At 67.7% G+C, this 12,623-nt stretch overlaps 1 protein-coding gene across 3 annotated transcripts in view; it reads right to left on the reverse strand.

Annotated features, from left to right (window-relative positions):
- Window positions 1-12,623, reverse strand: part of BRSK2 (BR serine/threonine kinase 2) — a 64,284-nt gene that overhangs the window by 17,764 nt on the left and 33,897 nt on the right. For all 3 annotated transcript variants that reach the window (XM_059932357.1, XM_059932356.1, XM_059932358.1), the window contains exons 2-6: window positions 5,573-5,667; window positions 4,153-4,238; window positions 1,519-1,659; window positions 901-1,017; window positions 135-168 (exon numbers count right to left, since the gene is read on the reverse strand). In XM_059932357.1, coding sequence (XP_059788340.1) covers window positions 135-168; window positions 901-1,017; window positions 1,519-1,659; window positions 4,153-4,238; window positions 5,573-5,667 — 473 coding nt within the window. The remainder of the gene's footprint in view (window positions 1-134; window positions 169-900; window positions 1,018-1,518; window positions 1,660-4,152; window positions 4,239-5,572; window positions 5,668-12,623) is intronic.

A 12,623-nucleotide genomic window follows, 5' to 3' on the forward strand; every position in this document is an offset into this window, starting at 1 on the left:
GGAGCTGGCCCCGTGGGCGGCGCCAAGGACAGGCGGCCTGGCCCCGGCCTGGGGGTCCGCGATCTCCGGGGCAGGGAGGCCCCCTAGGCGGGACAGGGACCAGGGTGGGGGCGCGTGGTGGGGTGGCTACTTACCCGGATGACCTCCGGGCAGGCATAGTGGGGGGACCTGAGGGCAAAGGCAGCAGTCAGGGCAGGAGACTCAGGACCCACCGTGCACCCAGCCGTCCCGCCCCCTGGACTTCTGGACTGCCCCCAGGACCGCAGCAGGTGGAGGCGGAGGGAGGGGTCCTCCCCGCTCCCCCCCCCCCCCACCGCAAACTCTGCCTGGGGCGGATGCCCCACTGTGGGATCCTCAGGCCCACCAGGAGGCCCCAGGGCTTTGGTGCCGATTCCCTCACAACCTAATCCCCCCTGCATGCTCCTGGGGGAGGCCCAGGCCTGGGACCCAGGGGCCCACTCTGCTCCAGGCTGTCTGCCCACCTGCCCTGCCCAAGGAGATGGTCACCAGAGGCTGGACTGTGAGGCATGTCCAGGGTTCCAGCCCCGGCACCCCCATGAGAGTGCACGGAGCAGGAAGCTGGCATGCCAGCCTCACTCCCAAGCAGGGCAGGGAGCTCCCAGGGCAAGACCGGCCTTTCTGAGCCTGGCCACAGAGCCGAGGGATGTAATGGGCCAGGCGGGTCGCCTGCAGCCCCTCACTGAACTGCACTGGGGAGACAGTGCCAGGAGCAGAGCCGGGGCCCTGCCTCCAGCCCAGGCTGTGGGGTGCTGGGGGGCCCCGGGGCTGCGGGGCCACCTGGCTGGGCAGCCGCGGGGCCAGGCTGTGGGCGGGGCAGCAGCCCCTGGCCACTGTTCCTGGCCTATGGAGAACCGGCAGCCGGTCCCGGGCACAGCTCACCCGCAGCTAGTCTCCAGCAGGCTGTCGCCAACCTGCAGCGACGCCATGCCGAAGTCTGCGACCCTGATGTTATTCTTCTCGTCCAGCAGAAGGTTTTCTGGTTTCAGATCCCGGTGGCTGGGAAGGAAGGCGGGATTGAGGCTGACAGGGGTGGGAGCTGCCGCCCCTCCCGAAACCCTGCCCTCACAACATGAGGCCAATGGCAGCGCTGCCTGGTGATGTCACCAGCAGCCAATCGGAAGTCTCCTACGGGGCAGCCGGCTGCAGGGTGGCAGGATGGAGGGACAGGGACTCCGCCAGCAACGGGCAAGCTCTGCTTTGCTCCCTGGGGTCCCGTTCCCCTTCGCTGCTTCCCCCACCACACCTGCTCTCGGCCGAGGCCAACCTGGGGCCCCCAGACCGAGGGTGCCCTGACCCCAGGACCCCTGAAAAAACCAAGGAGACTTGGGTGGGCACCTGGCAGAAAGCTTTCTGATGCCCCTGGGCTGGGGGGCCAGTAGAAGATATACTGCCTGATCCAGGGGGAACGGGGGTAGTGCAAGAGTTGGGGGAGGCACACCTGCAGGGACGGGGGCTACCTGGTGGGGGACAGGGCACCTGGAGGGGCGGGGGACGCACCATATGGAGTGACTGTGGCAGAAGTCTAGCGCAGAGATGATCTGCCGGAAGAACTTTCTAGCCTCTTTGGGGGTCAGCCTCCCCTTCTTGACAAGGTAGTCGAAGAGCTCCCCACCAGACACGTGTTCTAGCACCAGGTATCTGCGGGGGACGGGCGGGCGTCGGGTGGGCGCACCCAGCCAGGGCACCGCTGGCCAGAGGCGGTGGACCACCACCCCATCCCGGCGCCATCCTCCACCACGTCCCAGCACTGGGCACCCTCAGCGGGTGGGGTCCCCGCCCACCTCCAGGGAAGCAGGTCCAGAGGAGCAGGGCCACACTGGGCCCCAAGGCGAGAGGGGCACTGCAGTCGCTGACCGTCTTGCGAGCCTGAGGCTTGGCCCTTCCAGGCCCCCCCTGGCCACCCCAGGCTGGGCTCCCAGAGGAGGGGGGACACATCGGACACTCAGGCCCTCAAGAAGCCCTGGCCAGCAGGGCAGACCTCAAAAAGGCATGGGTGGGGGACAGGGCACAGCTGGTCTCGGAAAATAGGGGGGCGGGGGTGGGACGAGGGTCTGGGTGGGTGTGGCCAGAAGGCAGGTGGTGAATGCCCCCAGCTTGGGTCAACACAGCTGGGGTGATGCCGAAGGGTGGGGGTGAGCTACTGGAGGGGTGGGCTTCCCATGGCGCCCCGGGTTCCATGGGGACCCCACGCCCCTCTGCAGTGAGAAGTGGGCTGTGTCCAGGCTGAGCCTCCCTGGGGTGGAACCTGAGGGGCTGGTTTCTAGGGTGGGGTGGGGGGTGGTCCAAGACACGTGGACACGGATGCCTGCGGGCCTCAGGGGAGCTGGGCCTGGAGGGCTGAGCACAGGCCCCGAGGAGCCCCGGGTGGGAGCCAGGGAGGGGTGGTCCTGGTGGGCTGCGGTGGCTTGGGGAGGGGAGGTGGGTGACAGGGGACGTGCGGGACCAGGGCTGGCAAGGATGAGGGTGTGGGCCTTTGGGGGCTGTATCAGGAGCTGGTCTTGCAGGAATGGAGGGGCTGGAGCAGGGGGAGGGGGGGCAGCCTGTCTGCAGAGAGGAGGGATTGGGGGGAGGAAACGGCTGGAGACACAGGGTGGGGAGACTGGGTGGGGTTCGAGCAGAGGTGGGGCCAGTCCCAGGGGACCTGCCCTGCTCCTGAGCGGGAGGCCACAGCACAGGCCCAGCAGTGCCCCAGCCTCGGTGGCGGAGGTCCCCTGCCTGCTCCCCTGCCTCAAGGCTCCCTGGGCCGCCTTGGGACCCCCGGGAGGGCGCTGGGCCCAGCAGCACCAAGGCCGGCCACCGGCCACCATGCTCCCAGCATCCTGTTCCTGTCACCCCGCCTCTGCTCGGCTGCGCCCCCGCCTGGCCTGCTGTCCGGGCGCCTCCCTGCTTCCTGCCCCTCCTGGGGGCCTCCTGGGGGCCTCTCCCCCTGCCTGGCACCCCCACAAGTATCTGAACAGGAGGCGGCGGTGCGACCGGTCTCCTGTGTGCAGAGGTGGGCAAGGCCTGCCCAGCACCCGCCCGTACCCCAAACTCATGGGGTGTCATCAAGACGGTGCCAGGTGGGTCCCCACGTGGGCCTGTGCCCCTCACGGTGGTCCCGATGGCGGCTTCAGCTCACCAGTGTCGGGGGCCCAGGACCACCACCTGCCTCCCACCCACGATCCCATGGTAACCAGTGCCTTGCTCTTCTCAGGGCCCCCATGGGGGGCGGCTCTTGCCATCCCATCTGCAGTTAAACACTCAGAGTTGGGCATTCGTGCAGCACGGGGTCCCCGGCTGGCACAGGAGGAGAGGGAGGCCCGAGAGCGGACGCTGCTTGTTGGAGGGGCTGGGGCTGAACCCAGGCCCCCTGCTCCCCCAGGGCCACTTCCTGCCCCCACCTCCCCTGCCCGAGACAGCGCTGCAGGGGCTAAGGCCAGCCTGCATCAGGGGCCCATCAAGGCCCAGCTCGAGGCCTTAAGGGCCCCTGGGGCAGTGGGCCTGCGGGGACTGTGCCAGGCCAGCCCCCTGCACACATCCCCTCGCTCAGCCGCGCGTCCCGAGGAACGCTCTGGCAGAACCCCTCCCTGAGGGACGCGGCCCAGCAGCCAGGCCTCTCCTATGGCCACACACGGGGCAGCGGCAGAGCTGACTCCCCCGAGGGGACCCTGTGAGCGGCCGCCCACGCCTCCGGGGGAGCTCGCTGAGGCCACACAGCGGGGGACGTGGGGGGCTGCCCATGTGGGGAGACGTCCACCAGCCTCAGTTGCCTCGGTGGTGACAGGAAGTCAGCCACGCTCAGCATCCCGACGGCGGGCTGGGTGAGGGGCCTGGCGTGGCGACAGTGCGGTCGGCCGGCCTGGGGTCCCCACCCACACGAGGGAGAACACGGGGGCTCCAAGGGGCTTGGCAAGGGATCCGTGGGAGCCCCCGGCAGAGCGGCGGGGTCCTGAGGCTCACTGGGGCCGGGAGAAAGGGCCTGAGTTGCTCCTGCCCCTCGAAGGTCCCATCCTCAAGCCAGTGGCTCTGCAAGTCCCCGCTGACCAGCCCTGGACCTGGTCAAGGAGCAGTGACCACCACGGCCTGTCCTTCAGACCCCCTCCAGGGACGGCCCCCTCTGCCCCCCAGCTCTCTGGACCCAGCAATACCTACAAATATTTTTTGTTTTCATAGACGTCATGCAACTTGAGGACGTGGGGGTGCTCGATCAGCTTCAGGATGGCGATCTCCCGCTCCACCTGCGGGCAAGGGGGCGCCGTCACGGCAGGCCGGGCTCATGCCCCAACCCGTGCGCCGCCCACCCGCCCGTCCAGGCTGTGGGGTCACAGAGCCCCCGGGATGCTGGGCTCCTGGGGGCAGCACTGGGCCCTGGGGCAGGTCCAGCCTCGCACCGGCATCTCCACCCCGTGGGCCGCCTCCCTGCCCCTCCCCCAGCTGCGCTCCGGCCCTGCCAGGCCTCTGGGGGGTGGCCCGGTTACACCCCCAGGTCCACTTCCACTGAGATAGCTCCTGTCTTCCCACTCAGATATGTCGTGGCCTCTTGACCTTAGCGCCCCAAACTGACACGTAAGACCCTGCCCCCAAGCCGGGCGCTGGCCAAGGCAGGATGGGAATCTGCCAACCCCCCACCAACACTGCCCCCACCCCATCCAAACGACTGCCGCCTCCCCTTAAAACCAGCCCGTGGGGGCTTCCCTGGTGGCACAGTGGTTGAGAATCTGCCTGCCAATGCAGGGGACACGGGTTCGAGCCCTGGTCTGGGAAGATCCCACATGCCGCGGAGCAACTGGGCCCGTGAGCCACAATTACTGAGCCTGTGCGTCTGGAGCCTGTGCTCCGCAACAAGAGAGGCCGCGACAGTGAGAGGCCCGCGCACCGCGATGAAGAGTGGCCCCCGCTCGCCGCAACTAGAGAAAGCCCTCGCACAGAAACAAAGACCCAACACAGCCAAAAATAAAAAAATTAATTAAAAAAAAAAACAAAAAAAAAAACCAGCCCATGGCGCATCCCCCAGGGTTCCCCAGCTGGGCCCACCCGGTCCCCCCCTGCCCCCACCGGCCAGAGGTGTCCTCACTGTGTCACTGGCCGGCACCCACCACGGCCCTCCTGCTTTCCTGCCCCCGTGTGCCTGGAGGGCCAGGCCTGCTCGCCCTCCGCCCCTCACCCCCGCCCGCTGAGTTGACAGCCGTTTAGACAGATGAGCCCAGACAGATGGGGAACAGGGCCTGGGCGGCCCCCTCCCCGCTGAGTGTCTGGTCCCACCCAGAGTCCTCCAGTCACGTGGGGTCTGCTTCAGTCCCTAAGGGGACCGGACTCCACCAGAGCTGGGGTAGCGGGGGCTGAGATGGGGGGAGCGGGGAGGAGGAGGGGCTGCGAGGCCTCCTGGGACCTGGCACTTACTCTTCTCCCTCAGAGACAGGGTCTCCTCCTGATTCTAATGGGGGAAACTGAGGCCAGCCAGCCCTCTCAACAGATGGGACAGCAGGACCCAGCAGGAACCCCCCTTCCCAGGCTGGCTCCACCCCGCCCACTGGGCACTCCCCACCTGCCCCCGTCCGCCCCCCATGCTCACCTTCATCAGTACAGACTCGCTGAGCTTCTCGCGGTTGACGATCTTGACAGCCACCTTCTGGCACGTGACACAGTGAATCCCCAGCTTCACGAGGCCTGGGGGCGAGGGGAGCCCTCAGACCCCGTCCGGCCACCGCCCAGGCCTGACCAGCAGGGCCCCTCCCGCACCCAACCCCGGCCCCTCACTCAGCGCCGGGATCCTGTGCCCCTGCCCCCACAGCGTGTCTTGGGCCAACCCCAGGCCAACGTCTGCCCTCCCACGCTCCCTGGTCGGTGGCCAGAGGCTGTCCCCAGTGTGGTCACTCTGCCCCACGCTACATGCTGGCCCTCTGCCCCTCCAGCCTGGGCCTCGGGCCCTCACTCCCCGGCCAGCGACACCTGGAGTCCCTCCCCCAGACCTCAGCCAGAGCTCGGCCCCTCGGCAGGGGAGCCAGGGTGCCCTCAGGTCCCACAGGCCCCTCCCCCGCCCGTCACCCTCCTCTTGGCCTTCGGACCCCTGGACAAGGTGCCCCCGACACCTGTGTCCGGCTCCCTGCTCTCCCCAGGACACCGGCACAGGCCCAAGGCCCCTCCCCCGGCAGCTGTGGCCCCGCGGCCCGCCTCCCTGCATCTCCCGCGGGACAGGACACTCCGCCAATTCACCTCTGCTGTCATCACCACGCTGCAGGGAGCCGCGGTCCTGGTCACTGCCCCCTGGCCTCCTGCCCTCCTGCCCTCCGCTGGACCCTCTGTGGCCTCAGACCGAGACGCCCTGCACTCTCCCCTCCCAAGCCTGGGCCCGACCTGGACGTTCCCCGCGGTGGCCTGTGTTCCCCGATGGGCACGGAGGTGACCACCATGGTCCGGGCGGCCTCCGGCATTCGGGCGCCTGGACGCAGCGCAGGACGGCACTGCAGCCTGCCCACGACCTCTGCTGGGTTTTGAGGGATGTGGGGCGCTGGACGCCTCTCAGTTTCATTCACACTTTGCCGACTCTGTTGCTGCTGCTTTAGTTACGACCTTGACACAGTCTCACGGTTCCGACCACTCGGCTTTGCACTTGCCCCTTTTTACGCTGCTGAGGGGTGGCTCTTACCAATTTGCAAAGCCCTTTGCTTTTTATGGGAAATGAATTCTTTGCCATATGCATGGAAAACACGTTCCCGTAAAGGGCGCGTCTCTTCATCAGGCCTTCGGGGTCACGAGCAGTCACACCTTCCCAGCAGTGTCGCGTCCTCCTCCTTCCTGTTCCCCGTGGGCAGTGGGCTTGCCGGCCGCTGGGAGGTGACCTGTGCCCCCCAGACGCAGCAGCAGCGGCAGGCGGGGCTGGACGAGGGCCGGGGGACCAGGCCCGGTGGAACCCCCGAGCCCTGAGCCTGGGGGCCCGAAGCTCCTCGGCTCAGGGAAGGACAGAGGTCCCGCAGGGGGGCCCGCTGAGCCCCGGCTCCCACCCGGGAAGGGCTGCGGGCTCCTGGGCGCTCTCACCAGCTGCCTTTGATCCGGAGCCCGAGCCCTGTGATTCCAGGTCAGGAGCCGAGCACAGAGAATGGGCCCCGGGAAGCAGGAGGAGCGTCACGGGCATCTGTAATTCAGAGCCGTGGCCCAGGGCCTCCAGGACAGCCTCCAGGATGGCCTCCAGCATGGGAACCGGGCCTGGCACCGAGCCCTCCACCCCGGCACCAGGCAGGTCTGGGCGCAGACGCAGAAACCCAGCAGGAGCACGCCTGAGTGAGAAGCAGGCTTCTGCCCGGCGAGTCTCCCAGACAAGGTGCACAGGCCTCGAGGAGCCGCAGCGACGGCGGCCTGGCCGCTCCCCGGGGGCACAAGTCCCTCCAAGTCCCTAATGCCCAGGACAGATGGCCCAGAAACGTGCCACAGATGAGCCTCACACCTGTGCACACACACCCCTACACGTGTGTCCTCAGGAGGCAGGGGTCACGGGCACGTGGGGAATAAAGGGAAGTGAGCTTCAACTCAAAAGGGAGCTGGACAGGGATGCAGGCGACCCTCCGGAAGTGGAAAACCAAGTGGCCGCTGCCACCACCCCCATCACTGACCACCACAGCAGCCAGTCTGCTGACAGAGCGTTGGGGCCGTGTGACATTGGGGACCGTTACCACCCTCACTTCACAGATGAGAAACTCCATCACCAGCTGGTGCACAGAAAGGCCAGGAGGACAAAGGACCCAGTGGACAAGGTGCCCTGGATGAGCCCCATGCCATCAGGGCCTGAGCCTGCCACACCCTCAGAGCTGCTAGCGGACCTGCGGGCTGGGCCCCCGGCCAGGACACGTGGCTGGGGTGCAGGGGGCTGCCCTGGGCCGCGTCCTAGAACTCTGGTGGCTATCTCCCTGCCTTCACCTTCCTCCACTTGCTGCCTCTTTCCCTGAAAGTCCTCTGCCCACAGACTCCTACACACCCCTCAAAGCCCTGCATGGAGGTGCCCCTCCTGGGTGAAGCTTCCAGGCCGCCCTGGCCGTGCTGGTCTCCTGCAGCCCCGGGGTCCTCTGGGGTGGGAGGTTTGGGTTCCAAGCAGTCCTGCCACTTCCCTGGAGGCAGGGAGCAGAGTGCACCCTCAGGAGGGCCTGCTAGGGAAGCCCAAGACCGCCCTAATTACCCTGCCCTCCAACAGCTCAGGCTCATTTTCCAAGTGTGATTTCACCTCTAATTATTGCCTTTGCAGCAAATACGGCGCACGTCAAGAGAAGGAGAGTACAGAGCGTCACAGGTAATTGCGGGAGGAACAGAGGCAATCCCGCCCGGCGGGTGCTTGAGGGTGCTGCGCCGCCTGGGCCCTGCTGCAGGAAGGGGCTCCGCAAGGGCGTCCTGAGGACCCCAGGCCCACCCACGAGCGCCCCACCACACCCCAGGCTCAGGCACAAGGACGCGTGTGCACGAACATGGGCCCCCACCTCCCGGGGCTCCTGAGCACGGCTGGGAGAGTCAAGGGGATCCAGGAACCGCTAACTGAGAGCAGACCCCGCCCCAGGGCGCCCAAGTGTGCGGGACCTCCCCGCACCTGGGCCAAGGGCGCGGGTCAGCAGGACGGCCCTCTCGAGCACCCCGGCCCCTCCACTCATCTACTGGGGCTCGAGGGCCAAGAGGCGGCCACGGTGCTGGGGGCAGGGAGCTCTCCAGGCCTGGCTCAGCCCCTCTGCAGCCCCCGCTGGCCCCCGGTTAGCTGTCAAACCCAGGGCACCAGTCTGGTCGGAGGAAGGAGGCCAGGGCCCCGGGCGGCCTGGGAGCGGTGGAGAGCGGGAAGGTGCAGCCCTCGGGGCTCTCAGACCTGCACAGGTCCAGCATGCGAGGTGGCTGGACGGGCCTGTGGGGTCAGAGGTCAGGCAGGGGTGGTCCTGAGCAGCTGCCTCACCCTCCGGCTCTCTGGGCATCCTCGGCCTCCCTTTTCTTCTTGGTCAGGTACCTTCAGGGAAAAACTCTGCTGGAGGGCCCTGCACCCAGGGGGCTGCCAGCTCATAGGAGTGAACAGAGCATGAGGGACCACCACCCTGTGGGGAGCCCCGAGAGGGGGGCCCAGACTCCACTGTCCAGAAACTGCCATTGGGGCTGGACAGGGGTCCGGGCCAGGTGACAGTGCTGCATCGAGGGGGGGGGGACGGGGAAGGGGACCCTCTGCACCCCAGGCTCAGCCCTGTAGCCCAGCAGGGCAGTCAACACTGGGGGTGTCAGCGGGGCTGCCTGAGGACTCCCCTCCCTACAGACACAGTGGGGTCACTCCCTACCCTCTAACTGCATGCCAACCTCCAGCGCTGCTTCCACCCCCAAGTAATGAGCCTCTGTGGGTGCCCCAGGCCCACCTGGGAGGGGGAGGCCCTGGTCTGGTGCGGGCGGCATCAGGCTCTCCTCTCGACCTCTCAGGGTGGTCTGGCCAAGGCCTGCTGCCCCATCCCTGCTGCCCCCAGTCCTGCAGCCCCAGCCCTGCAGCCCCTGTGGGCAGACAGTGTGGCTCCCAGGGGCCTGCCCCTCCGCCCTTCGTCCTGAGCTCAGAGCCGCCCCAGGCCCTCGGCTGTCCGTCTTCTCTCCAGGTGCCAGGCCACCACACGGCCTCCCTCAGGGCATGCTTGGAGCACCTCCCGGAGGGCCCTGCCCCCCACCGGGGCCCCTCGCTCCTCTGCCTGTGGCCGTCAGGTCCTGAGACCCCAGCTGGCCCCACCCCACCGCTTGGGGGCCCAGTGAGCGTCCTGCACCCAGGGCTTTCCTGGCCACCCCCGAGTGGCGGCTGCAGGGGGGTCAGGACCAGAGGGAGGTCCCACTCCTGTCAGTGACATTCCTCTGTCAGTTTCCATCTCTGATTACCAACCCCCCACCCACCCAGCCCACGCGCTGTCCACCTCATCTGAGCCCCCGGATGGCGACAGGGGCACTGTGGCTCAGCCTGTCAGCCCCCCGCCACATGGCACTGTGACCACCCTTCTGGAGGGGCGGCGTCTCGTGGGCGGGAGCCTCCCTCCCAGGATTGGGGTGCCTTTCCTACACCTACGGCCCTTGGAGATGGCCTGTGGGTTCCCGTCACCCAGGGCCTTCCCAGCACCCTCTTTAATAGGCCGGGAGGGAGATTCTCGGGGCCTGGGGGCCACGCTCAGCCGGTGCCTGTGGCAGGAGAGCTTCGCGACCTTCTCCCCTGGGGCGGACCTGTGTCCCACCCACCACGTGACAACACAGGAGTGTGACCTCGAGCCTCCCCTGGCTTGGGCTCCACGCTGCCAGCCAGCGCTCGCCGGGCATGTCCTCTGCACATCCACCACGTGCCGGCCTGGGAGTCCTCTGCACACGGGAACCAGGGCACGAGAGGGGTGTGCGCACGCTAGCGCACACACACGCACGTGGGTCCCGTGCGTGGTTGCCCCCGCCCGCGCCTCCACACTGCCGACTGGCCGTGTGACCTCGGTGACACAAATCCCACGGGCTCTGCACGGCGGCCGGGTCTGCCCCGGGCCCTGCTGGCAGAGTCCTACGAAGTGACACGTACAGGGTGCATGTGGCTCCCACACAGACGGGAAAGCAGAGACAGAAAAGACTGGTTTTGCCATTTCTCGTTTAAATCACCAAATCTAGATCGTGCTGCCACCGTGAGCACCCATCCCTGGGGCATGGAGCCAGCTGAAGGAAGAGAGAAGGCCCCTCCACCCCCTGGGCCGGGCTGTCCCCTGCGTGGTCCTCTGTGGCTCCCCAGTCCCTCCTCCCTCCCTCCCCAGCCACAAGCCGTGGGCCCCTCCCTCGGTGGCGTCAGCTCTCCAGGGCCCTGGAGTTTTTGCCTAAAAGGCCCTTCTCCCCGCCGCCCCGCCGTCTCCATACTGCCAGACGCACCAAGCCACAGCTTCACGGGCTCAGGGCTCCCTCCTGCTCGGCACCCTGCCCTGTCCCTCCTGCCCGCCCCGCCCCACGGGGGAGTCCCCTGCCTCAGGGGCCAACCCCGAGACCCCCTCGTGTGGCTTCTGCCTCGCGCCCCCCAGAAGAGGGCGAAGGTTCAGATAAAGGGTGGGGGTCAGCCTGTCTCCCGGGACGCGGGCGCCGAGGCTCTGGCAGCGGGGGAGGGGCGCCAGCCCGGAGTCGGCACGTTTCTCTGTTACCTCCGCGTGAGCCAGCGGGAGGCGGCCTGGAAACCAGAACCCGCTCTGCCGCAGCGCAGCGCCAGCTGCTGTCCGTGGTGCTGACAGAGCCGGGCCGCAGCCTCCGACAAGCCCAGGCCTTCAGGGAACAGGAAACAAACCCTGAGGGGAAGGGACGGGACACACCCGCTCCTGCGAAGCCCCCCTCCGTGTGCCCACACCGGCCTCCTCGTGCCGGGGACGCGGGTACGGGTGACCAGACGGGGTGGAGGGCAGGATGCGCCAGAGCCCAGCTCGGGTCACCTGGCAGCTCCAGACCCCCGTCAGGCTTCTGCTGAGCCCGGAGGAGGGCAGGGCAGCCTGCCTGGACCCCCCCCAGAGCCCCTCTGAGCACCCGGGAGACACCAGCATCCAGCCGCTAACGCTCACAGGACCACCGAGCACCACTAACGCCCGGGGCGGCGACCGGCCCTCCTCGCGCATCACTCCCCACTGTGCCTCTGGACCACGTGGCCACCTCCCTAGGGCAACAAGCACAGCTAACGGCGACCCACTTTCCGCCCACCGCGGGGGCGCCGGGGGATGCTGTTTTCCTGGGGCGGACAGAACGGAGCAGCCCTGCCACCCCTCCCGCCCAGGCTCTCGCTGGACGAGGATGGGGGAGGCGGCTCCACACTGGCTCTTGGGAAGTCAAAGCTGGTCACCCTGCTGCCCGCCCTGCTGCCCGTCTTGCTGCCCACCCTGCTGCCCGCCCTGCTGCCCGGCCCTGCTGCCCGCCCTGCTGCCCGCCCTGCTGCCCGGCCCAGCTGCCCACCCTGCTGCCCGCGGCTGGCACCAGGGGAGCCTTAGAGAGCGGTCGGGGTGAGACGGGCTCGGCTGCCCTCACTGAGACGGGGCAAGAGCAGGAATGGGGCTGAGTCCCCAGCCTGGGAGGAGACACGTCTTCTGGCATCAGTGCAGTGGCGCCTGGCCTCCCGGTGCAGGTCCTTCCTGCCACCTAGGCGCTGGCTGCTCCGCCCGCCTCGGTGGACTGCAGCCCCACAAGGACCCCCGGTTACTTGTGCCTCCTGGAAACCGGCCCCTGGGCAGTGTAGTCGCCCCTACACTGCACCAGGGCTGGTCTGTGTGGCCAGTGGAACGTGGCAGAACGGATGGCTTCCTGTCTCCAAGGTCAGATGCTAACAAGAGCACAGCTTCCTTTGGGATCCCTGGGGTCTTGCTCAGGTGGAGGCGGCTGCCTTTTCTCTAGGCAGTGCCCCTCGGAGACGGCCACACAGCCTCCAGGTGACAGCAGGGGCGGGGGGAGCCTCCAGTCCAGCCCACACCTGGAACCTCGTGAGACCCCTGAGCCCCATGCACCCAGCTCGGTTGCCCTGGACGCCTGCCCCTCAGGGGTGGTGAGAGAACGTTTGCTGTCTCAAGACACTAGGTTTTGGGGGCAGCTTGTTATACAGCAACAGAGACCAAAGAAATACACTCAGCCCTACAACCACCAGGCCTCAGAGG

The sequence above is a fragment of the Balaenoptera ricei genome, chromosome 8 (assembly GCF_028023285.1).
Source record: "Balaenoptera ricei isolate mBalRic1 chromosome 8, mBalRic1.hap2, whole genome shotgun sequence".
Classification (NCBI taxonomy): domain Eukaryota; kingdom Metazoa; phylum Chordata; class Mammalia; order Artiodactyla; family Balaenopteridae; genus Balaenoptera; species Balaenoptera ricei.